General features: G+C 58.3%; 3 protein-coding genes across 3 annotated transcripts; 2 read left to right on the top strand and 1 right to left on the bottom strand.

The window, feature by feature from the left end:
• Window positions 1-2118: 2118 nt before the first annotated feature.
• Window positions 2119-4333, top strand: BESB_067230 (uncharacterized protein; the record flags this gene model as incomplete). Its single annotated transcript, XM_029365116.1, has 3 exons — window positions 2119-2754; window positions 3120-3707; window positions 4286-4333. 3 exons carry the CDS (start codon window positions 2119-2121, stop codon window positions 4331-4333), a joined length of 1272 nt encoding a protein of 423 aa, XP_029218699.1.
• A 3635-nt stretch (window positions 4334-7968) lies between these two features.
• On the top strand, window positions 7969-9241 carry BESB_067220 (uncharacterized protein; the record flags this gene model as incomplete). Its single annotated transcript, XM_029365115.1, has 2 exons — window positions 7969-8344; window positions 9150-9241. 2 exons carry the CDS (start codon window positions 7969-7971, stop codon window positions 9239-9241), a joined length of 468 nt encoding a protein of 155 aa, XP_029218698.1.
• Window positions 9242-11042: 1801 nt separating this feature from the next.
• On the bottom strand, window positions 11043-21019 carry BESB_067210 (uncharacterized protein; the record flags this gene model as incomplete). The annotated part of the gene is made up of 12 exons (XM_029365114.1): window positions 11043-12943; window positions 13505-15443; window positions 15823-15943; window positions 16460-16586; window positions 16895-17311; window positions 17473-17858; window positions 18277-18382; window positions 19020-19177; window positions 19208-19321; window positions 19938-20053; window positions 20310-20540; window positions 20735-21019. 12 exons carry the CDS (start codon window positions 21017-21019, stop codon window positions 11043-11045), a joined length of 5901 nt encoding a protein of 1966 aa, XP_029218697.1.
• Window positions 21020-25266: the final 4247 nt, after the last annotated feature.

The raw sequence follows: 25266 nt of genomic DNA, 5'->3' as shown, positions 1-25266 counted from the left end.
GAGAGCGGGGGATGATAAACGGAGGAGAGTGCGTTTCTAGTTTTCGTATTTGTCTTGTTGCGAGCAGCTTTGAGGGAGACCGCCCGAGAGGGGTCTGGCAGCCTCCTCGCTGGTGCGCCCGCCTCCTCCCGCAGCCTCGCGTCTTCCGTCAAACTGACGGTTTCACGACGGCAAGCTAGGCGCAACTGAACGGGGAGCTCAGGAAACAGGCATCCGGACTGAACTAAAATCCCGTGTTTCTGGCGCGCCTTCACGCAGCCAGCAAACGCAGCCAGCAAATAGCCACTTCGCGGCAGCACGCTGTGTCTGTGAGCGTCCCGTCGGCGCCTCGATCTTGAAAGCTCAACCGCACGCTGGGGAGTATGCGAATGGGAGACCTACTCAAATGCGGGAAACTGCTCCTATCCGTGCACTCCCTCCGTCCGCTAGTCTCTCTCGACTCCGGGGAATAAGGAAATCGCGAATTAGCAGCGGGATCGCCTGATGTGAGAAAAAGCTGTGAGCTAGCTCGAGGCAAAGCTTGCCAATGCTGGATGACTCCGCGTGGCGGCTGTGCGCGAATGTCGCCAACCGCGCAGTGGCGGGTGGCAAGTTGAAGCTTGCCCCTGTCTGTTATTGGCTCCCGAGACTCTGGGGAAATCTTCCTCAGAAAACCACTCGGTGAGGTGTCTCTTCACCTGTCTGGCCCGGCATCTGCGCCAACGAGTTTCTGGGTTTTTCTGTTTGTTTCTGTTTGTGGGACTGACGACTGTGAGTCTTCGGCACGCATTTGTCGGTGGAATTGACGATCCTGGCGAGAGGGAGGAGTGCCGCGTGTGAGAAGAAGCTGCGCAAAACAGCGCAGCTTTTCGAAAACGGCAGGCCAGCCCACGGCACTGAGTCGCCGCCAGAGAAGTCTTTCAGTGATTTCTGTGAGTCTCGTGAGCGCACTTTTTGACTTTCGTCTTTCGGTGCGATCAGGCCTTCCCTCGTCTTTAGGCCGCGCACGCAGCCCTCGCCTCGTTTGGAAGGCAACTCTGAGCCGCAGATTTCCCCTGCACGGTCTTCGTCCATTCGGCAGAGGCGTGTTCCGGTGTTTGCTGGTTTTTCGTCACGCAGTTTTCCTGTGGAACTCGCTCTGGCTGTCTCAAGAAGGAGGAGGCCGGCGCCTGGAAACGACGACGTTTTTCTCCTACTCCGCCGTTGTGCCGCCACTCGCAGATCGGCGCCTGTTAGCCTCGTGAGCGCTGACCGCTGGCTCCATGACGAGACAAATGCCTTTGAGGCTTTCCGCTTGTGCCTGCCTCGCTCGTCTGAGCCGTCTCCTTCCAGTCCTGATCAGAGTTTCTCCTGACAAACAGTTTTCAGCCGCCTCGGCGCAGCTCTCAACGTTCAAAGAGAATTCGTCCCCGCAGTGACCGCGAAGACAGCGGTCAACGGCACAGAAGCGTGCGCGACTCGGCAGCCTCGACCCAACAGCGAACTTAAAAAGCTGCGCGTCCTTCTCTACACAGGCGCCACGCGAGGAGCTTTGCTTCGCGTTTCAACCCCGTCCGCATTCCGCGGTGGACCGTTTGCGGCAGCCTCCTTCTTCCCTGAAGTCCGTCACAGGCAAGCTTTGGGCGTGCCTCTCAGAGATCCAGCATCCCACAGATCTTACCGTTGTTTGTCTGTGCGTGCTTCGGGTGTTTCTCTTTTTTTTTCGTCTCCCTTAGAACGTTCTCGCCGTCCGCGAAGCTCACCGCGTCTTGACGCCGCGCTCGGTTTCTTGTTCCATACGCCGCTTGTCGCGCGCCCGTCCTGCGTTGTCTGACTTGCGTGTCGTCTTTTTGTCGGTTCCGTTTCGTCTTCTCTCGCTTTGAAGCCACGCATCTTTCTTCCAGCTGTCGCTGATGCACACTCCGTTCCTCACATCATCACATGTGCAGCTTGTGAAACGCACTCGTCTGCCGGTTGATTCGTTTCGCTTCTCTGACCTCTCCTCCTAGCAGCACCCATACTTCTTGGGATAGATATCTGCATATATACATATCTGTATACGTATACGTATATCTATTTATATATCTCACAGCCGCGGAGACAGAGCGGTGTCGCAGGTTTCCGCCCGTTTGCTGGACTTTCACTCGCCTTCTCGGAAGGATGGAGGACTACCGCCAGCGTCACCGGGAGGCGTATGAGCGCCGCCTGGCGGAGCAGCGCATGCGCGAAGAGCAAGAAAAGCTCGCGGCTCAAGCCCTGTCCTCGGAGTCTGCCTCGTCGCCCGCAACGTCTTCCTCCTCTTCGTGTGCTGGAGGGGCGTGCGCGCCGGCTCAGGGCGGCGACGCGCAGTCCGCGCCCTCCGTTTCTGTCTCCGGGTCTGCCTCCTCTCTTGCTTCTTCCGTTACGGCGCCGCCGAGTGGCGGCGCGAGCGGCGGGGCGGATCTCCGCAACGCAGAGCTCGCGGCGCAGGAGGCGGCCTCGTTGGAAGAGGCGCGGCGCCTGCAGCGAGAGTTCGAGGCGGAGCTCGAGGGCATTCGCCCGCCCGACGCGACCTACCAAGAGACGCTGATTTCCGAGGAGATTCCGTCCGCGACGCTGGCGTGGTGGCAGAATGCAAGCTCCCTGCCTCTGGGCCTTGCGCGCTCTAGCTCCAACGCCAGCAGCCGCCGCAGCAGGATCGAAGAGGATGACCTCGGCACCCTGGGCGCCGCCTCGTCGCAGGGTGTCGAGGAAGACGACGCCGCGCTCGCCAGGAGACTCCAGGAGGAAGAGTACAGACGCCACAGAGGCGGCCAGGTACGCGCGAGCGTACGCAGAGAAAGCGGCAGCCGGAGGGGGGGGGCCGGGGGGGGGGGGGGGGGTAGCCGAGAGAAGGGACGAGAGAGCTGATACGTGGAAGGCAGGAGGGACAGAGAACGGAGGATCACCGTCGAGGGGGGAGGAGACGGCTGTCGAAGGGGGGGGGAGGGGACGGGGGGGGAGGCCCAGCGAGGCACGAAAAACGGCGGCGAAGCACCTGAGCAGGCATCCCGCATGCGCTTCTCGATTGGCGCTGGGGCGGTGCATGCGCCTCCCAAGGTGTCCCCGCGTGTGCGGAGGCAGCGCACGAAATGCTTTCCTCGTTTCACCGGTTTTCCAGTGAGTGTCAGTTGTTTGCTCAGGTGTCGCCGCCGTCGGTGGCGAGCCGCCGCTCGGCGCACGCGTCTCCCTCGGCAACACCGCCGCGGCCGCTGACCTCTCCGCAGCCCCTGTCCTCTCCGCAGCCGCTGACGCACTTTGGGCGGGTGTCTCCGCCGTTTGCCGCTCGCACGGCAGGGGGGAGTTTGGTGGGGGGCACGTCTTCGTTTTTCTTCTCGTCGGCCTCTGCGACGCCTCTGCCGGAGCGCGACGTGATTGACGTCGACCGAGACAGCAACAGCGATGTGCAGATCGTCGCGTCCTCGCCGCCAGCGGGGGCCCGCACGCCGCCCGCGTCGGTGTCAGCGAGCCGCAGTCGCCAAATGTCGCCAGCCTCTCTCGCGCCAGCCTCTCTCGCGCCAGCCTCTCTCGCGCCAGCCTCTCTCGCGCCAGCCTCTCTCGCGCCAGCCTCTCTCGCGCGCGTGAGACGCAGGGAAGGCGACGCAGCTGATTCGGGTCCGCGAGACGCGCAAGACCACGCCGCGACGCGACGCGCGCCCGTCGGCGCGTCGTCCGTCGCCCCGAACGATGCCGAGCTCTTCGCGGCGGCAGGCATCGATCTCGACTCAGATGTAAGTCCTCATGCAGACTAGAGGAAAAAGCCCGATGCATGTGAACAGAGGCTCATCTGCATACTGATTTGCAAGCGTGTTTGTATCAGCAGACGCTCCCGGTTGTGTCCTCGGAGTCCGTATACGACGCCCGTGCCGCGCCCAGTGTGTTTTCTCTCTGCGCTTCGCGTGAGTTTAGATATGTGCGCCTCTGCGCAACCGGCACACGCAGTGAAGAAGCGCTTTATGGAAGAGCTCGACTGACTCCATGGCATAAAGCCCGTCTCCATCTTCAAGTCCTCTCTGGCGGCGATCGTCTGGCCGTCTGTTTCGTGTTTCCTCTCCTCTCCGTTTGTCCGCACCTTTTTCTGCGATCTGTTGCTTGCGTCTCTTGGCTGCCACTGCGTCTTGGCGGCTCCTGCGTCTTCGCGTGGCTGAGTTTTCTCAGAACGGACTTCTTTTCTCGTGGACGCGTGGAATTTTTCAACTCTCTTTATTCTTGCGTGGGTGTCTTCTTTCGTGCCTCCGTCCCGCCTTACGCTCTTTTTGTGTCGGGCGACTGTGAGCGTTTCAGTTTTTTTGCGTGTCCTTTTCCTCAGGAGGCGATCATGCAGGCTGCCATCGCCCAGAGCCTCGTGGACATGTAGACCCGCGGCTTGTGAAGGTGTCTTTCGAGGCTGGAGACGGAAAAGAGGAGGTTGGCGGCGTGTGTGTGTGTGTGAGTGTGGCGACATAAAGGGCTGAGTGCCTCGTAGCCGCGAACGAAAGTCCGCGAATGCGCCTGCCATGATGTGAGCCGCAGTCTACACCACGATATCTGCATGCGCACTCACATGTAAGTCGTCGGGGCTCGGTCAGGGCCACGAAAGAGAACCCCAGAAGTTTCGTCTTCTTCGCGAAACGCTTACACCTTGAGACGAAAGCGCGCACATGCTTGCAGGCCTGCAACACACTGTGGAGTTCTTGGCGGTGAATCCGGATTCGGGTGTTTTCTACGTGAGGGCTAGCTGAGGTCTGTTTGCGAGTGTCGTTTGAACTCTGGAGCGTCCCGTCAGCTGCTAGAGTGACGCTATCTCCAAGCAGGGCACTGGGGATTCCTGTGAATTTATCGGCATTCGTGTGTAGCTGGCGCAAGCGGAAAGCGAAGGCGCAGAGATTTCAAGGCAGATTTACTGCCTCAATTTTTGCAAGTCGTCCTTTTCCGTGGAAAGATGCGTTACACCCGTGTGCGTACTGGCGGTCTCAGCAGTCTCTTCGCCTCGGCTCGTCTCTGGGTCGCGCACTATAAGCGAGGTGCCTGCGAGCGCGGTTCTCTTCTGCGTTCTGATCTCTCTTCGTGAGACTCGCACGATTTCACAAACGCCGATTTCGGCTCCCAAAGGGGCCGGCGAGTCTAGAGTGCATGGCGTCATCGAAAGCGAAACTGTCTGTTTGGGTGTCCAAGCTGCGACCATGCGGGTGTAATGGTTCATCGGGGAGTCATGAGGTTTCAGGTGAATACATGCAGGTATTTATCTTCTGTGGAGGCCTACCTCGGTGCCTTCCTTCACGGGCATGTAGTGGTTCTTCATGTATCGTTATATGGCTGACTGCCCGCTCTCTGCTTGTGCGCGGCCCCCGTGAAAATAGCGGATGCAACACACGGCGCCCTCGATCTCTTTTGGAGTGGAACCGGAGATGCCTGCTTTTCTAGTCTGTGGTCGCTTTTTTTAAGTCGTCCGCGTCACACGTTGGTCGCATGTTTACTTGTTTTGACTTGGGCACGCGTGCGTAGAACGTTGCAGGCAGCTGTCTTACCGGCTGTGAATGAACACAGGTTCTGCGTTTTGGCCGCATTCATGTTTTATTGACCTCATGATTTACACTTGACGCTGCGTGTGGACAATTTCGCTCTTCGCGCCAGTTTGGATCAGGGCCGCATGTGAGTACAGGTCTGCACCCGCCGAGGGGCTGCCCGGTATCTCAACGTCTCTTGGGCACTCCTCTCGCTGTGTAAGGTCTTCCCTGTTTTGCGCCTTGCACCATCCTCACAAACGATGTTTTGCCTAATAACCACGGCTCACAAGAGAAAGTACCACACATGTGCCGAGTAGTCGCCCCGTCTGTCAGCGAAACCCTATGCAGTCGGGCTGCCAGCCCCCCCCCCCCCCCCCCCCCCCCCCCCCCCCCCCCCCCCCCCCCCCCCCCCCCCCCCCCTGGAGCTTCCACTGCGACTATGCCGCCCTACCAAATCATGGAAACGGCCATGCTTAGTTATTAGTGTACGACACCAGGCGACAGCGGATGGACCCTCGATCATACGTCGTTCTCGAGCGATTCACTACCTCCGGCCGCGGAGTGGGTTCGAGACCTTGTTTTGCGTGTTCGTTGCCGAATAAGGAACCCCGTCTGAAGAGGTGTTGCCCGGTCGAACAACTCTTGCGTTTTTTTCGTTATTGCTTCTGTAGCTATTTGTCGCGTCCGTCAAGATGACTTGACCGCGACTTAGGCCACACGAACTATGGCAACTTGGCAGGCTGCCGCCCGTCCGTCAGTCTGGTCGGTTTGTTGTCCTGGACTGCTGCACAGCTCCTGTTTTGCTCTCCGGCGGCCTGCCGCTCGCTGTGAAACCATACGCCGTTCACGCACTTGCTAGGCGTCGCCTGTGTGGTCCGGGTTTTCTCGTACCTTTATCATTGCTAGGCGCCGGACCCAGGACGGGCAGCCCCCCTCCATGGCAGTGATGACGGGCTTCTGTAGAGCTGGTTTGTGGTGGCAAACTAATGCTTCCGGATACAATAAGCAGGGCACGCCAGCGGATCTGCATGTCGAAGGACCGGACCGCTTGGTAAAGGTTTCATGCTCGGTGACTGCCCGGCTGGAGGGACTCCCTCCTTTTTCGTTGCTCGTTCCGATAGGATCGGCTGATTCGTGAACAACTCCCTAGTCGATGACATGCAATACCACAGCTTAATCCACTTTCGAGCGGATTATGAGTCAGGCGAGTCTCCCAAGCCGCCGTTTGTCAGACCTTCCTTCTTAGCCCTTCAGTTTACAGCGTGCCACGTGGAACTTGCTATTTCGTGTTGGTGCACACCCCCTAGCCACCTTCAGGCCCGCCGCTTACCAGTTAGTGTATGTGGGTCGCGGTACGTTTCTGACAAGATAAGGCGAGATACGTCATCAGGAAGATGAACTTAATGCTTTCAGATCCTCGATGCGTATGCGGCCTTTTGTGGCCCCTGCGTGCATTCGCTGTCAACGAAGAGACCTCGGACACTAGTTGCGGGTTCGCTTCCCGATGTGCTTCTTCGGTACAGACATCCTGAGCGAATTTGCTACGGCGTGCACTAACTGAAATTTCCTTCGATTAACAGACTGCAACGCCGAGTGCGCGCACCCGCAAACCTACCGACTGTGGCTACCAGTCTGGCTACAGGTAGCCTGCTGGTCCTAATCCCAAATCAACTATGAGGCAAGTCTCTGCCGGTCGGTCTGCCAGTCTGAGGTCGCGGGACATCTACAGCGCCGCGGTCCGTGCCTGCCCCCATGCAGCGTGCAGCCCAGTTATTCTCTCGTTACGCCGTGTCTCGTCGGGCCTGAGTCGCAGACCGTGATCTGCCCGGACGCGAACCGCGTGTTTTGTATCCTCACAGCCTGTTGACTTTCAGGCGTCTCGAAATTCACGCGCACCGTGTCTGCTCTTGCCGCTTCTCCACTCACACTGTTCGAGGCGTCCGGCGGTGTATTAGAGCTAGACAGTGGCTCCCGTATCGGTGGCGACGCGGGCCGTTGTCAGAGATTCTTCTCCTTCTGGCAACGAGACGCAACGTCCTCGGGGGTTATGCTCGCTGCACGCTGGTGTGGTATACGTATCGCGCCGCGGTTCCCTGCGTAATGTTTGATGAACTTCAGATCTCGAGGAGCGAATTACTGCGTCCAACAAACACGCACCACCGCATTAATGACGGCTCATTTGTGTCGGAAGCATAGTTGCGCGGCTGGCTTTGCAACTCATCGAATCGCAGCAGCCTGACTTGCGTGCGGCGGAGGACTGTTGTCTTTTGGTGTGCCCTGCTGTGACGCGGTCTCCTTTCTAGTTTCATCTTTTGACACGAGTCAAGAGACAGTATTTCATAAGGAACACGCGTTTCTGCAATTTTCTTCCACAGTCGCCATGTGGTTTCGACCTGTGTACCAGCCAGTACCTGCAACCGCTTGATGCGCATAAACAATTGTTTATGAAGCTACCGCCATAATGGGGGGCAGCGTACGTCCGCGGCGCAGGTGTTTTGGACGCCACATGCTGAAAGTTATTGCCATAAGCTGTACGCTTCTATCGTTGTTGACGAGAGCAGACCAAGCTGGTGGCGACGACGAAGGAGACGCCGCGAACACCAATGCCGAGGCGGAGGATGTGGTGACGGAGGACTCCGCATCAAGCGGCAAGAGATGGACAGTGACGGCTCCAGTGTCCTGCGACAGTGTCATTCAGAATACAGGGGCAGCGGTATTTAAATCTGCAGCACTTCTCAGCCTCATTGCACTGGCGGGAGAAATGGGGGTTGATATGGTGGATGAGTATGCACCCCAAGGCAATCCTCGATTCGATGATGCGTGGGAGACAATCTTCACGCGGTCTTTTCAGATTATTGGAGTCTTGAGGAGGGTTGCCATAGGTATGGCCCTTGTGGGAGGCATGTGGCATCTTGGTCAGGTGTATAAGAGACGGCGGAAGAAGCCCTGTGAACAAAAGAATGACAGACGGCGGCGCCGACACGCTGGCAAATTCGGAGGAGACACCAGTGGTACTGATGACACGTCCGCAGGTGCTTACAAAAACAACCAACCTTCCGGTATTGAGCGGGTTGAGCAAGAAGCGCCTTTGTAACATCTCTGATGGCTTCCGTTCGGACGTCAGGGCGACGTGACGGGGTGGTAGGGTCAAAGCAGCGCAGCGTGTGCCTGAGACAAGGACTAGGCGATTCAGGTCGCATCTGTGGCCGCTGCGTGGCGAGTTCTTCATGGCATGACTGATGCGGGGGCACGGAGTCCTGAAGAAACTAGCACCTTGTGCCGTAGGGTGGCCGCAGGTCTGGAGCCGGGGGTATAGGGTTTAGTGTCTGAGTCAGCGTTCTCACGGTTATGAAGCAGACGCATTTGTTGGCACCTTCAAGTCCGGTCGGAAGTGTCTGGTCTCCGCCTGTTGTCTGCAAGGTATGTGCTAGATTTCGCAGCACGTAGCTGACTGTGACCCATCACATGCGCCCTCAGTAGAGGCTTTTTCCAGCCAAAAAATGAAAGGCGCCGTGAGCATTTTCACACCAGTTAAAGAATCCTGTTTTTTGACAGGGCAGCGACGAATGCAGCGATTGTTGAGATTGTGTTTCAGGAAAAGCGAGAATTAGGTTTAGCGCCGTGTGAAGCACTTGTCCCAGATGTCTGGTGCAGTACGCGTTTCTTGTCGATATTACGTGGCTACAGGAACTATCGCTTGCCAACATACATCTTCGGCGATCGCAGCAGGCCCCGAATTTGGCTACTTACAGAAAACTGACCAGTACGATTTCTACTAAAACTGTACCGTTTCATCGGGGCAGGACGGAATGCCACCGAGACGTGGATGGGAACAATCTTTACAGACCATCATCAATCACGTGGTGACCACTGCACTGCAGGCATCAAAAGATCCGTTGAGGTTACGGCTGAATGGTGGTCGTTCAAGCATTGCGCAGGCCATGGGCTCCCGGTGTGCAGGTACTGCCCGCCTGCCGTCGCGTTTCTCGAACGTCTCCCATAGGCCCGTATAACTGAACATGTTTTGCGCAGCTGCTTCGCGATGACACGAGAAGCTGTGGGTCGCGTTTTCCACGTCTTCGCTGTATGTGGCTATAAGGGACCTGTTTTCAAATCGCAAGCCATACTCCCCGCTGCACAAGCAGTTCAGGGGAGTGACAACACATTTTGTACGAGGAATAATTCTGTCAGTTTAACGCTGCGTGTTGCTTGCCGAAGGATCCCACTTCGAGAGCGACCGAGACGCCGCGAAGTCCGTCTGCATCCGTTGCGGGAGCCGTGGGATCGACCGTAGTGCCGGCGTTTTACACCGTGAGCTCGGGACGGACTGCACAAGGAACCGGAAGAGTAGCGTCTCACTAGAGTGTAACGGACATCGCTTTAATATGAGCGGTTCCATCCACCGGCATCAGCGGCATCCGGAAGGGTGATACCCATACAGCTGCCGGTGGCGTAGCTCAGCTGCGTGATGTGAGTGAGCACTGCTAGGCGAAAGTCTTAAAGGTGGACAGCGGGCCATCGCGAACACTTCCCGGGCCATGCTACAACACACGCGAGCGCAGTAGTCGCAGAAGAAAGCAGAGACTGATACCCTAATCTTTGCAGATGATGCCAACCACGGAAGCCGCAGATTCACTGGTTCCGTGAGCTGTGCGTAATTCACGGACAAAGGGGCCCGGAACACCGCAAAACCCTGACTATACGCCCCGGTAGCAGTAGCTCGAATTCATGCTCTGTCAAGCACCTGGGCTGCGCATCTGCCCGCGTCAAAGTAGTGTTTCATCGGGCTCGCGGCTTTCACCAGAAGCTCGAGTTCTAGTCCGCTGTTCTCCTCGCTCGTTGAGCTCAAGGAAGTCGTCGACGCACCAGAATTTGTCGTCGTCTTGCATATTAGGACTGTACGTATGCTTGAGATGAAAACAGCGAGAAGCAGAACTAAGTTGCCTCTGTGTAGCGCACGGCTACAGTGACATTGTGGAAACAATCTTTCCAAAGAGTGCAAATCGTCCCTCGGGAAAGCGCTAAGAAAGTCGCGGTCAGGACAAATGTGAATCACAGCCGTGACGCATTCCAGATCAATAGCTTCACAAACAGGTGTTGAGGAAGCGGGTGGCCAGTATGCACGAAAGACAAATGGAATAGCGGAGGCGGCGACTCATACGGCGCCGCTTACATCGAACGTCACCGTTAACACCTACCTAGTTCAAAGGGAACTGTCCTGCGAACAAATCCTCAAAAAGAACAGCAAAACCTCCGTTCACGCGTCGTTGTCGGGTCGTGTATGTAAGTGTGCCAGCCTCTCATAATAGGCCTGGGTACTGCACCTCGCGCCACAGAGGGGCGACTTCACGGTAGGCACCTACGGCCGACTCAATTCGTCTTGTGTTTTTTCTTCTTGGCAGGAGCGTGGGCGTTCCCTGTTTTTTCGTTGGGACTGATAGCCCCCGTTTTCATTCGGTTGTCCGTGTTCTGTGGCTTCGAAAACTCTTTGGATTGACGGCTGTCGTCGCCGGTAGACGTTTCTCCGCCTGAAGCCTCGTTTACGGTTTCAGTCTTCACGGAGCCCTTGCCCTGAGCCTGTTATCGCTTGTCTCGCCTCTTGCGCTTCTCGTTTCGCTTTTCCCTCTTTGCTTCTACTGATCGCGCCTTCGATCCAGGCGCCTCCTCCTTTTTGCCTTGGAGAATCTTCACCAGCCGTACGATGCTCTCGTAAAGACCTTGATGCCTCCCCGCCTGGCCCTGGAGTTTGGAGGCTGCTTCCAGCAGTCGCTCTCCCACCCTCGTCCATTCTTCCTCCAGCGCGCTTCTCACGCTCTGCGCTGCTTGATCCTCCTGCTTCACTGGCAAGGAGCCACCCAAGAGCCCCTTGCTCTTCAGCTGCGTGACGGACGCTTGGAGAATAGTCTTGAGGGACGTGAGCATTTCTCGGTGGCTAGCCTTCATTTGTCCGGCCGAGGAGAAGGTGCCTCGGGAGGCCTCCGCAGCCGCGACTTCCGCCGAGGCGGATAGTTGCTCCAGCAGCGCCACAAAGGTCGTTTCATTCACCTCCTGGCGGACCGGAAGGGGCGGAGAAAGCTGCGCTGCAGTGTCCTCCGTTTCACCTTCGGCTTCTTTATTCGGCCGCCCCCGCCTCCGCTCTCGCAGTTTCTTGCCGCGAAGCACCCACGCGTCCCAGTCCAATGTGACGCAGGGGCGCAGGTGCACACCGGCGCTTTGCGACTCGCGGGCCTTCGCTCCAACATCGCGAGGGTATTCGTCATCGCTCTCTTCGGCTCTGCACTGTTTTCTGTCACGCGTCTTGCCTGCCTCGTCCGCCGACCGCCCTGAGAGGAAAAATGGATGGCGAGCGACGGCCGTGCCAATCGCTATGCACTCGCGTCTGACGAACGCGCCTCTCGCGCGCTGCTGCGCGGCACCCAGGAGGTCGATGAACCGCATCCACTCTGGGCGTCTCTCCGCAAAGAATCGGAAGAACGCAGAGTCCAGCTGCTGCTGGCGACTGCTGCGCTTCGTGAGCCAGTCGTTCAGCGCCAAGTTGAGGGTCTGCGAGGCGACGCTGCCTCCCCAGGTGGCCCCGCCCGCGCCTCCGTGAGACTTGCCCGCGATCGCCTGCGAGAAGAACTCCCCCGCCTGCTGCTCAACCTTGAACAGAAACACCAAGAGGTTCAGGCCGACGTACTGACAGCTCGCCGCTGCCTGGGCCTGCGGCAGGTGGCGGCACGCGATGCAGGTTTCAAGGACCTCCAGCGCGCGGAGCCCGATACAGGTCTCCACGGCTTCCCACGCCTTGCGCAGAGATTTCTCAGTGGCGCTCAGCTTTGTGTTGGATGCGCGCAAGTCTCGCGCCCTGCCGTCGTCCTCGACGATTTCGCAGGTGACGCAGTTTGCGAGGCTCTCGCGGGACTGCCCAGGCTTGTTCCATCCTCTCAGGAGGACGACAGGCGGCATCGAGCCCAGCGAGGCGGCCGCTGCCTTCGCGCCTTGACCAGAGTGGCTGTCGCCCCCTTCCCACGCGGCCTCTCGCCAGCTGAGCAGCGCGGCGGCGACGGCAGTGGCGTTTCGGTCCCCCTGCTCGAGGAGGACGCAGGCGCGGTCCGACGCGCTGCCTGCCTGAGCGCCATCGCAGCTCTTCGCCGCAGCCGGGGTGGGGCGCCTTCTGTGGCGACTCGCCACACAGGCGTCCAGAATGACTTTCTGGATTTTCTCAGCGAGGTGCTGGTGGAGACCGCCAGTTGCACTCGTCTTGGCGTTCTTCTTCTGCCGACTCAAGGCACTCCGCAAGGCAATGCGATCGAACCCGCCGAAAAGCGCGGCGAGGAGGGACAAGGAGTGCGACGACCGCGGATTCACCTCCAAGTAGACTTGCAGCACCTCCAGCGCGCGCAGCCGCAGCTGCAGCTGCCGTAGCCGCTCGTTTTCTCTGCGCTTCCGCTCCAAAAGCGCCTGGCGGCGAAACTCTGTATGCGGAGGCACGTAAGCCCCTAAATAAGGAGGAAACAGCGACGCACGAGAGCCAACAGCCACTGAATGACAGACGAATACTCGACGAAAACGAGCAGGCTTTGCCAAAAAGAGGTTACGCATGCGACGACGCAAAGCGCCCGCCCACACAGAGGGCCGAAATACTCTTGTTTTGGCAGGCCGTCAGAACCGACTCAAGTTACAAGGGCGAGTGAGTGTAGAATACGGTCAGAAGATATTGTTCCATCTTCATACCGGAGAGCGCAAACGTAGAACGGACACAACTAAGCACGAGGGGGCAGAGCATCAAAAACACAGCCACGCGATCATGAGAGAGCAGGCTAAATGAGATCAGGAGGTCGTCCGTGGGCTCGTTATACGCCGAATCCGCGCGGACGCACCCGTCGCGAGGAGCGGCCGCACAGGCCAGGGCAGGAGGTTGTAAAAATTGAAGGAAGGAGAAAGCGCACAAGTCAAAACTGAGCACGTACACACGTTGTAGAGTGAGGTACACGCATGCATCCACCCACGCGGGCCTTTGAAAGCCTCCTCTTGACTGTCAGTAAGCCAAATGTTCCTACCTGGAAGCGCGTCTCCATTCTCATCGAGCAGCGCTCGGTACGTGGCATCGGCGTCAAGCTCAATGGAGAATTTGTCATCGTCGTCCTCTTCTTCAGTCTTTTCCTCCCTGTTGTCGTCCGCCTTCGCTTCTTCATCGCCGCTGTCCTCTTCACTTTCCTCTTCGCTTTCTTCGTCCTTCTCCGCTTCCTCCGCGTCTTCTTCATCCTCTTCCTCTGCGTCCTCTGCGGACTCCTCCCCTTCAGCTTCACCTTCAGCTTCATCTTCGTCGGCGGCCTCTGGCTTCTCGGCTTCCTCAGCGCAGCAACCCTTCTCCTCGGCTGCCTCCTCTTGGCGATCCAGAACGACGTCCAGCAGCGACTCGATTTCTGTGAAGGCGGCGAAGGGGCAAATCGCCTTCCACAGGGCGCGTCCTGAGGCGCGGAGGTAACCGACGCTGGGGCTGTCGCCGTCGTGGAACATCAGATGGCTGGCGCTCTTGGCCGTGCCTGCCAGGATCGCCGCCAGCTGCGCGAAGAGGGTCGTCTCTGTCGCAGCCGCGCCCGCGGAACCTGCGGCTGCGGCTCCATCTTCTCGCTTCTTGGTCTTCCTCGCCGGAGTCGCGGACCGCAACAGAGAGACAAGCGCCTCCGCCTGAGACGACAACTCGCTCATGAGCGTGAAAAAGTCGGAGAGCTCTTCGCGCTCTTCCTCCTCCCGCGCGGCTTCGCCTTGTGCATCCTCGTATGCCGCGGCCTGCGAGCCGAAGAGCGAGCCCTCCAGCGGGCTCGCCTCGGCCTCTGCGTCCGACTCGCTGTCTGAAGCAGGCGGCGAGTCCATCTCGCCGTCTTCCTCGCTCGCAGTGTTGCCTTCGCAGCGCGGGCGCTTCCTCCCGTTATCGCCTTGCTCGTCGTCATCTCGCTTTCTGCGTCCCTCCGACCTGCGCGACCGTCTGCTTCCAAACGCGAAGTACGGATACAGCGCCAGCGAGGCGACGCCTGCGGCCACCGCTCGGCAAGCTGTCGCCAGGCCCTTTCGCAGAATGATCTCATTTGCGGGTTTCTCGTGCTGCTGCAGCTCCTCTTCTTGGTCGAGAGATGCGGCCGCGCTCTCGAGAGCCCGCGCATGCCTCGAGGCTTCGAAGCAGGAGCTGAGAAGCAATGCATCCGACGCGTTGCCACTCTCGTCCCTTCCGCGCTTGCGTCTCGAGATATGGCGCGCCTCCTCTGCGGCCGCGGCGTATTCGTCGCTGTCGACGCCCGAAGCACCCACCTGAGCCTCCAGGGCCGCGACCTCGCCCTGGGTGACGCCCTTCGCCATCGCTGGGGCGAGCGCGAGGTCAACCGTGAATCCACTCGCGTCCACGCCTCCCTCTTTCTTCCAGGCGCCCTTTCGCGCCGCCTTCTCGCTTGCCGTGGCCGCGAAACTGACCGCCGCCGAGGCTTCGTCGCGCGCCGCAGCGGCCGCTGCGTAGCAGACGGCGTGTGTCGAGTGAAGAGCCTCGACGAAGCGGTGCCCTCCCTGGGCCCCTGCAGACACCGTGGCAGCATCGCTCTGCGACTTGACCAAAGAGTCCATATGCCGCGAAAGTAGGAACGAGTGAACCGACATGAGCTTCGGCAGCAAGACCGGCAGCGTCGAGCGCGGCGGCGCGACGAGCAGGAAGGCGAAAGACGACAGCGAGGCCTCGTCGAGGGCCTCGGGCGCCGAGGAGGGACTCAGCGCCTTAGCTGCGGAGAAGATCGCCGCCGGAGACGCAAACAGAACTGGCGGAAGCGGCGTCGAAGCTGATAACTGGAATGAAGACGAAAGAAGGAGCGAGAGGAGGACCGAGAAGAAGAAAGACAGCGCCGCAGACAGCTCGGAAGCGCCAGACGAAAACTGCTGGGGCAGAAGAAGAAGGAAGTCCACCAGCCACAGCAAACGCCGCCACGACGCGCCGGCTGTCTCAGTACCCGTGGCCTGGAGGGACAGCAGCGATACAGGTACACACACCAACTCGAGGCCTCAAAATATAAAATCCGCGAAACACGGCTCACACACTCGACGCGGAGCACATCTTGGAAATCCCTCATTCAGCTTTGTAGATACAAACTTCACGCAGAACAGCAGTCTGACCGCGAAGGAACAAAACTGAATGTTTGATGCTCTTATCTCCCAAGGCCTCCCCAGGCCTAGCTGTTCCTGGTGATTAAATAGTCTTGAGTCCTTCGTGATTGCTTAAAAAAGAAGAGAGAACGAACGTGGCGTGTATTCGGTGCCCACGTCTTCTTCATTTTGTCTGTTTTTGTCGCCACGACGCATGCGTCACTCAGGCCAGAGGCCGGCACACTCCCCGCACCTTGTTCGCGTCTCCGGCGGAGGCAGAGGGCCCCCTGCAGACCTCGAAAAGCCGCGAGGCGAAAACGTCCCCGCGAAGATCGCCCACCGTGAGGCCACCACCGAGTGCGAGCCGGCAAAGTCTGCAAGAAAGTGGAGCAGAACGACGCACAGAAGCGAAATGAAGAGTGACCTACGTCAGGCAAAATGCCGCTGCTGGCGACGCCGATGGGAGTGCCGATACAGTACAGGAAGCTCCAGCGTGCACGAGGCAGACTCGGACTATCCGGTGCTCCATCCACTGCCAACTGCCTACCCAACTACAGACAGACACCCTCTGCAGGTGGGGGCGGCTGCAGCTAGACCACTGACAACCACACACACGCATGCGGCTAAAAGTCAGTCAGCAATACCCGCATTGTGTGTGTGTGAGTAGCTGACCCTCCTAACGCCGAGCGAGAATGCGGGAGTGAAGACAACAGTTGCGCACGGCGCGCGGTGCGGTGTATAGGGATGAGGTCGGCGCGCGTGCACAAGAAGAAAGATCGTTCAGAAATGTTTTTCATCCGCCACGTGACTATGAGCACTGCTGGTGCGCAGGTCTTCGCCACTGGCGAGTCGCAGGAATCCGAAAACACGGGCATCGGGAGTTTCCTTACTTCTTCATGAGGCCCTTCTTGAGAGGCCGGAAACGCACAGCCTCGCCCCAGGCGCGCAGGACCTCGAACCGCGACGCGAGGGAGAGGGGGAACGGGTGCCGCAGCACATCGAGATCTCCGCCGAGAGCTGTACCCGCACGTCGTCACAGCACAAAGCGGAAAAGTGAAGCCGTGAACAGAACGCCTCCAGCCTTCGGCAGCCGCCAGTCGAGGCCAGAGACGCAGAGCCGAGCGCCACTGCATTCCTCAAGTAGCTCTTCGTGCGCGCTCCGCCGAGCGCTCACGCGCCACCAGACGCACTAGACCACGAAATTCAACACGTCCCGACCTAAGTGTATCTGGGTGCGTTACTGTGTCCAGCCGCATCCGCGCACTGCGCCGCCCAAGGCCGCGCAAATCCTGTCTCCACGCGCTGCTGAGCGCCAGTGGGCTTACCAGGAGACGCAGGGTGACCCGTGGAGTCGTCGGACCTCGACTTCCGCTTCGCTTTCTCCTTCGCCTCGTCGCCGACGCTCGCGGACACCTGCTGCTGCACCCAGGTGGCGCGCCGGGCGTGGAAAGCTCCGCTGTCGTCCGCCAGAAGCGAGGCGAAGAGGCCCTCGTCAGTCGGGTCGCGAAGGCAGCCGCACTCGAGGTGGAGGTTTTTGGCCTTCCTGGCTTCTGCTGCCTTGCCGCAAGACGAGAAGGAGGCGAACGGTGAAACAAGACGACCCGCGCCGGTGCGCGAAGCAGACGACGCCTCGGCCGCGGCGCCGAGAGACAGGGGCGCGGAGAGACTCTTGCCCGTGAAGATCACCGCGAGCGAGTCCAGCACCATCTCCGCCATGGGGCGTAAGGGGTCGCCACGGGAGGCTGGAAAAGAAGCAAACACGCCCGACACCGCGCACATGGATGTGGAACAAACGAGCTGCTCGTCCTTCACGCATGCGCGACATCCCTCGCGATCCCGGCGCGTGAGCACTTGCGGCTGGGAGTGTATTTTCGTTGAGGCGAAGAGGCGCTGGGTGCTTTACCTTCGAGGTGGCGCACGAGGGCGCGGAGAAAGCCGTCGGAGTGAGGCCAGAATTCCGCGACAACTTGAAGCGCTTCTTTTTGGCTCATCTGTTTCTTGCTCTCCTCACGTTCGCCCTTGCGCTTCTTCTCCGTTTCCTCCATGCAGAGGTCCTCGCCTCCCACCAAGGCGCACTGCTTCAGCCGGAGGAAAACTTCGATGACGAGGCGGAAACCCAGGAACTCCTTCTGCAAACTCTGGGACTCTGTGGTATTCTCTTCGGTCTTCTTCGCGTCTCGCCCGCTCGCAGCATCCGCCGGCCGCGAGGCGGAAGATGGGAACTCAGGAAACAACGCCCTCTGCACGCTGCGCCACCACTTCAGGAAAGCGGCCTTCGGTTCATCCATTCTGAAAGGCCGCAAGTGGAAAGCGCAACGATGAACGAGCCTCAAGCAAAACGAGCGAGGAAAACGCTTCGGCGGCATCTCCACAGGGGGTGAAGCTGCGCTGGGCGCCAATCACTCTCACGCCAGACGCTTCCAGCCCAACCCTATACATAGGGGACGGATACAGACACCCGCGAAAAAGTAACGGCGTCCTCATCGCAAAGCTCCTTTGTACCCGTGGCAGTGTCAGCGGAGACGCGCTGGAGTTTCGAAAGCGGTCTGTGGGAGTCTGCCCTGGGAATGCTCTCCGCTGGCGGCTCCAAAGACAGCCCCCTTGCTTCTGTGCGCTCTGGTCACGAAAGGCGATCACAAATGCAAGAGGTGTGATTGGAAGAGAGCTTAATCAAAAGTGACTTGGTAATAGTTTAATCAGCACTTACCTGCAATGCAGCAGAAGCTTCAAGCACGCATCCCACAAGCTGTGAAGGCGGGGGTGGAACGCAGCCGTGTCGACCAAGAAAGCCATGAGGCGCGGGCGTTCCTTCTCTGAAAAAAAAAGGCGCAAGGGCAGGCATTCACATTGCAACCGAGACACAACCCTCCAGTTACGCATAAAAAGTCCAAGGAAAAAATCCGAAACCGTTCGAAGAGTTAGGACGCGGTCGCAGGCGAGCTACCCGCCGAGTCCCCACGCGACCGCATAGCCCGCAGAAAAACAGCCCCTCTCGCGACCACGCAACAGCGCCGGCGGTGCACGACGGCCAAAAGCTGCTTAGAAAAAAACGGTCGAGTCGCTCAGCCTGCCGAGTGAAGTCCGCATTGCGCACTGTCGAATGTGTGACCTATGCATGGACGCCGATGGCGAGGCTGGAGCTCCTGACGCCCTCTCTGGAAGTCTAGCTGACGCTGCAGCCAATCTCCCCCTGTGAACAGTGCCCCCCCAAGCGGCCGCGGCAAAGCCCCGACGCTGCGGACAGGAGGCAGCCCGACCGTGCAGCGGCGGTGAGCCCGGCGCTGAACCTCCTCCCCCCCTCTCTCATCTGTATCGAATGCCGACGGGGTTACGGCGAAGTCGGTCGCTGGACTGCGGACGCGGGCATGCCACGTGACCCGCTTCTATACTTTCTCTCTGGTGGTAATACGGGGGGTGTCTGCGTGCGTCGGCGTAGGCCGCGGCGCGTACCGTGAAGGAGATCGAGATTGAAGAGGATGTCGAGGTGCGTGAAGCTCTCGCGCTTCGCAGTCCATCCCCAGTGGCTTGCAGCCCACCGCAGGTCGAGCAGAAGCGCAGCCAAGCTGCAAGGCAAGCGCCCCGTAACTGTTTTGCCGAGTTGCTTCTTCCTCGCATCTTTCTTGTCCGCGTGTCCAGGCTCTTCTCCGTCGCTCGCCGCGTCGCCGTCGGCCGACGCGGCTGCGCCGACGCGCACCGCAGCCAGAGCTTCCAAGCGAGAGTGCACGAACTGAAGCGCAATCGAGGGACTGAACCTGAGGAAAGCCACAAAATGAAATCCACGGCAGTGCCATCCGGTGTGCAAAACTGCCAAAGCGAGTGCCATCCAAAACGCGTGCCCGAAAAAAAAAACAAAGCGCTCGAATGCCTGGTCGCAATCGTCCAGCAGGCGGAGAAGCCGCGATCGCAGCCGCCTCGCTACCGCTCGACGCCTTTCGGAGTGAGAGGAGCCGCCATTCGCGAGGCGATGCCCACGTCGGATACAAAGAACAGACTCTCCACGGCCACAGAACGGAAACACACGTGGCGACGAGGTGATGCGCGTCGTTTGCTTTCGAATGAACGCGACGAGCCGCGACAGAGGGGGGACTCCAGATCAGCCACTTTGTGAAAACTCGCATCAGCTTGGGAGGAATGAGGAATCTATACGACCGTTTCCCTCTGAACGCATGCATTTCGATGTGCGGGGTATGCTCTGTTCAGCCTCGAGTATGCAAGCAGGGATGCGCGAAGGTGCGAACGCCAGGCTGACGGTCGTCTTACTTAAAAATTACTCGCCGCCTGCGCAGACGCTTGATGAACCACTCAGAATGGCTCGAAGCAAAGAGGTCAGAACACGTGGGCAACGTGCCTTCGTGAAAATAGACCTACGTCGATAAGTCAACGATGATGAGGCGCATCAGCCGGCACGCAGCCTCCTGCAAGTAGACTTTTTCGTCGATTATTTTCCAGAGCGAAGAGAAGACCGTCTGGCACTGGGTGAGGCACTGAAACAGGCACACAGGGTGGGCACAGAAACCGAAAAAACCTCCATGAGACCAGAAGAAAACCACAGCCACTACTAGCTGAGGAAGCTCTCGCATCTGCATACTTCGCTGACAAGCTCGCTGGAGCTCGCTTCCGCCGTGGGCGCCTGAGGGCAAGTGGCGTTGTGCTTTGCTACCAGAGACTCTGCCTCTCGTGCAAGTGACCGCTTCGAAGCAATCCACGATCGCATCGAAAAAACGCGAAAGCAAGGCTTACTGCGTTGCTTCTGAAGTATCCTGTTTTCTGCAGGACCGCGTAGCCGAAGAGCCGACCGAGCAGCAGGTCTTTCACTTCAGACGGCAGCACTTTCGCCGTCGAGGTATGCTGCTCCAGTGCCGTCAGGACTTTCTCGCGGGGAATCTCCTTCTTGAAAAGAAGAAGAAGCAGCAGCAAGGCAACCGAGTAGCCTTGGCGGACGCAGGCCCGCGGAGACGTGAGGCCTGCGAGCTGAAGAGACAGCAAAGCGAAAGGAGACAGCAGACGCAGCACTGTGGACGCCACATCAGACTTGCTTCTCTTGAGGCATCCTGGTCTGCGAGCGGCGCAGAGAATAAAGAGGTTGCAAACCAGATGAAAAACCAGGAGAACAGGTACGAAATACGAGCAGGGAACTGCGCTGGTGACCTGTAGAGGGTGCTTACCAGTCTGTTGGCAGCATACTGAAGATCTTCGCACGCAGAAGTGCCGCTGAGCGAAATGAGGTTCTTGAACGACTGCCCATGGTCTCCGTGCCTCCCCTTGGCCTTTTCCCTATCTGTGGAGTCTTTGTTGCTCTCCTGGTTGGTGGAGGCAACGGAGGCGGGCTTGGCAGAGGCTTGCTGCTGGATAAGAAAATCGACGAGGCCTGAAGCGGCCTCGGCTCGGATCTCCGGCTGGCTGCTGCCGAGAGCCCAGAAAAAGTCGAGAAAACCCCGCGCAACGTCCATGACAGCGCACAGATATGAAACTGAGAAGCAAACTGTCTCCCTGACGGCGCGAGAAGGCCAAGCAGAGGCGCCGCGCGCGTCCGTCTGCCGAGAAGCAAAATCGAGGCCGCGTCCCCCGAAAAAGCCGCGCGGCAAAACGAGCCCTTCGGAAAAAACGAACTCGCCAACAGCCGAAAGTGGAGGGCGCCTGGATCGCCCCGCGAGGTCTCGACTCGCAGACGATGTGTGCGCAGCTCGCGCGGCAGTTGGATCTCTGGCGATGTGAGGTCGCTCAGACGCGCACGGAGGAGCCCGGGAAAGACAAGTGGAATTCAAAAGCTTATCCGGTTCAAGGCAAGCTTGCGCACATGTCGGCTCGCCTTTCTATGCACCCCACGTCGAAGATGGACGAAGAAAACGGCGCAGCATCGACCGGGGCTTGGCGAGAGGAGCGAACAGCTAGAGCTGACGAAGCGCACAGCTGGGCGTGAGCCGCGAAGAACTTCGGCGAGCAAGAAAGAGGGAGTTGTGGGAACAGACGTTGCAGCAAGGCCGAAATTTACTCCAGCTACTGAGTCAGCCAGACGACGAACGGTCCTCTCGCCCCACACTTTGTTGACTCGTCCAGAGCGGAAAAATGGCAACGCAACTACACCCGCGAAGAAGCGTGGCCTGCCCTCGACAAAGCCGCACAGTCAGAAAAGGGAGAGCGAGCAGGTGGAAGAGCAGGAAAATCCACTGAGAGAGAAGACCGGTTGTCGCGTCGAGGCATGAGGCATTCCGCAATCCGGACTCGCAGTTCTGCATGCAGGTTCGAATTGCATGCATGCGAAAAAAAAATCGGCGGTATGTTGCCGATGAAGACATGCGCGCGTCATCAGCGGGCTAGCTTTTGTCTGGTCCGAGACATTCTGAGCGTACAGCCAGAGCACCTCGGCCGCGGAAGTACAAGTGTATTCGCGTAAAAAGGCCACTCGCCGTCAGCTACAACGTCCTCCGGCGGTGGAACTGGTGACTAGCCCGGGTTTTCTCTCTTCGATCCTGCAGGGCAAAGGCCTCTCCTGTGAGCCAAGCGAGGAACCCCATGTCGTGCAACCATTAACGGAGTAGAGAGGCACTATGGTTGGCATCCGGTTCATATACCAAAGGTTATCATGATTTAACTACCGGTCCGGAGGATGCTCGTGCCACATTTAAGCGGCTCGGCTCATAAACTGAACTCTTTCAAAGTGAGAATGCAGCATATCAGCCTTTACTCATAGAGTTCACTTTAGAGAGGCACTGTCTGGTCACGGACGCTGTTCTGATGGGGAGGACACCAGGAAAAGAGCGCACAGCCTCTTGCCACAATGAAGCCGCTCTGCGGCAGCGGCGGCGGCGGAGGTGGCTGTAAAAGCGCTTGAAGAATACAGAGGGCGCGGGTTGGTGAAACCTAAAAAAAACGCAGGATTACCACAGCTACGCGTGCTCAGTTCTGGTCAGTTTATCTCGAATGCCACGAGTGTCGGCTCTGTCAGGAGAAGTATCTCTGCTTCACTCTTTCCTTCCAGCATACTGCCTACACCAAAGTGCACCGCCCCTACCCGCTTGGTGTCGGCGTATGGAATGATTTATCTATTTCATGAACGACTGTGCTCAGCTCCCGATACCTTGACAGCGGCCCCTGCATAGTCTCATTTAGTTGTAAAGTAAACAAATGATACGGTGCCAAGGCATCTCGTCGCGAGATGGACGACGTCCGGGTACCTACTCGCGTTCTTGTTTTCGACGTCAGGGTCCGTCCTAACTAGAGGGTCACTTCATTGGCACTGTCCTGTGTTGTGTCCTTTCGGGGGTTGATCATACTAGCGCGTTGCGACGTGGCTGTGTTACGGCGTAGTGTATACGTGCAACATGCAATCGGCGCACAAGTTCTAGTCCATTTTTCCAGCTCGCGCAGGAGAAGGGCCGCCATCGGCGGGATCGAGCACCAGTCTAAATGGATTAACTCCAACGCTGTCCTGTGTGGTCGGCCGTTGCTCGGAAGGCACCAACCGGAAAGAAACGCTGGCACATGCCAAAATGTTCGTCCCAACTTGTGGATATAATACGCAGTTCTCTTCAAGATGAGAGAATTTCTCGGTATCCGTTGTGCTCCAAGCGCTCAACCGCGTTGCCAGGGAGCGCGAGAAATGCTGAACAAAGGTCGCAGTTTACGCTAGCATTCGATCGCCTCATTCGGTGCTATCCGATGTGTCGGTACCGCCTACCGCAATCCTACCCGGTCCCTCGTTAACGGTTGCATAGGCGTAGTGTGGATTATGCTGAGCCATTTGCAAACTATCTTCTGTTCTTCATAGGTTGGCACGTTGACGTGTGTGATGTGGTGTGCGTATTGAAGTGGGAGCGTGCTAGGTGTTAATCGGGTTCCCTTGCCGACGAAGCCAGGGACTGGGCTTCAGTAGCATGTCTTGCAATGTTGACCAACGCAACTGAGGCTGTGGTAAGTACCGGAGGATTGTCCCCGGTAAGGCAGAGGCGCGGAAGGCGGATCGTATGGCCAGGACTGCTGCGTCCCAACACTAGGAGTGAATATGTGTCTAATATGCCTACAGGAACCCGGCAGCCTCTCTCACTAGAGGCGCCATAGGGCCTGCCGGGTGACCGCCTCGACCGCTGGTGTAGTCTCCCATTACTGCGCGAAAGCGCCCTTCCTCCGGATGGAACTCGAAGGATCGAGATGTCTGGGCATGCCACCGCTCCAGTGACACATGGGCAACCCCATTCTATTATGCCATGACCTGAGGAACTCCATGGCCGTCCTTATGTTACCTACCATGTCTGTCTTAATGCTTCCGGCTCTCCGGCGTTCTCTGCCGCCGAGCCGCCCTCTGGCGGGGAGTGGGTGACCGCTAGGCGTGACAGGGTGTGGCTAGCGGGGGTCGAAAGGGAAGCATCTGATTTTGAGCCCGCGTCCGCGAGGTGCTTGTCTTCATCAGTCGGATAATCATAAGCGACAAAGTCTGAATACTGGAGAGATGAAGCGGCTTTTCTTTATCAGGCCCGAATCGTTTATTCTCGCGCTCATCTGCTCCACTGTCCAGGGCTCGGCTGTGTTGTCTCGAGGGGTTATCAACGATGGGGCGCCTATGTATCAAAGTCATGCAACTGAGTCTAGTCAGAACTGAAGGTCGGGGGCTCCTCCAACATCCGTTTCGACTCTGGTGTACGTGACCAGAAGCAGTCGCCCTCCTCTACGCCCGCACATGGTAGTCCAGTCCCGCAGACACTATTTTTCGACGTCTTTATTGAGTCTTCATCGGCCCCTTTTCGCGCGAGAGCGCACGGATTCCTAATAAGGTCCAGAAGAAGGATGCGAAGGTGGCTCCGCAGACTGGATCCACGGAGCGGCACACCTATCAGGCTCAACGATTGGTCGCCTTCACAGGTCAGATGGATTAGGGAGCCCCCATTTCCCCGTTTCACGGACAGGGGGGCACCTGGAAAAGAAGCTGTGGCGGGTCTCCTTGAGGCGTTCAAAACCACGTGCCGTATCTATTGGAAGATGGTCGAAAAAAGTCATAAAGACTGGGGAGCGCACACTCCCCCGAACACCCCCACTACGTTTGAGTCTATTCTTTCGGAGCGCGAGGTAACTCTGGTACGGCATGAGATCGTGAGCGTTTGTTGGTTTGGCGCCGTCTATTTTGTCACAAATCTGGCTAGTCCGACCGAGCCGCTTGCCCTCAAGGTTTCTCTTGTGAACGCAGGTCGCGGAACGATAGAAGACGCTAGATGGTCATATGGGTAGCAGTTTTGCATACAGAACCCCCGCTGAAAAACAAGCCCATCTTCGCCTTCTAGTGCCTTCAGATTTCTTGATGCTCCCTGACAGGAGCACTATTCTTCCGCGCCGTCCCAACAGGGGTGACCTCCTAAATTATTTTATTTTGCTGCTCGCTGCAACGACGGATCCTGAAGCACTGATCCGAAAGCTGTTTCATGCAAGAGCTATCAACTCAAGTCCCACAGTCCTGGTAGCATCTCTCTCGCTGACGCTCCAGGTTCTGCGAGTGGTGGCAGTGTTACACACGCAAAAAATGTGATCCCCGCTGACTTGAGACCGTATAACTTTCTGATTTTTTCTGACAGAGTCGTATTACTCGGTGACATGTCACAATTCTACATGCCTGGGGTCGTTCAAGAATCATGATCCACCACACGCGCAGTTTCCCCCCGGAGCTACGAAGGTTTCCACATCCGCGATTTACCTATGCTATGGATGCGTG

Source organism: Besnoitia besnoiti, chromosome VI (genome assembly GCF_002563875.1).
Source record: "Besnoitia besnoiti strain Bb-Ger1 chromosome VI, whole genome shotgun sequence".
Lineage (NCBI taxonomy): Eukaryota > Apicomplexa > Conoidasida > Eucoccidiorida > Sarcocystidae > Besnoitia > Besnoitia besnoiti.
The sequence above is the reverse complement of the archived record's forward strand: the minus strand, read 5'-3'. Positions and strand labels throughout refer to the sequence as shown.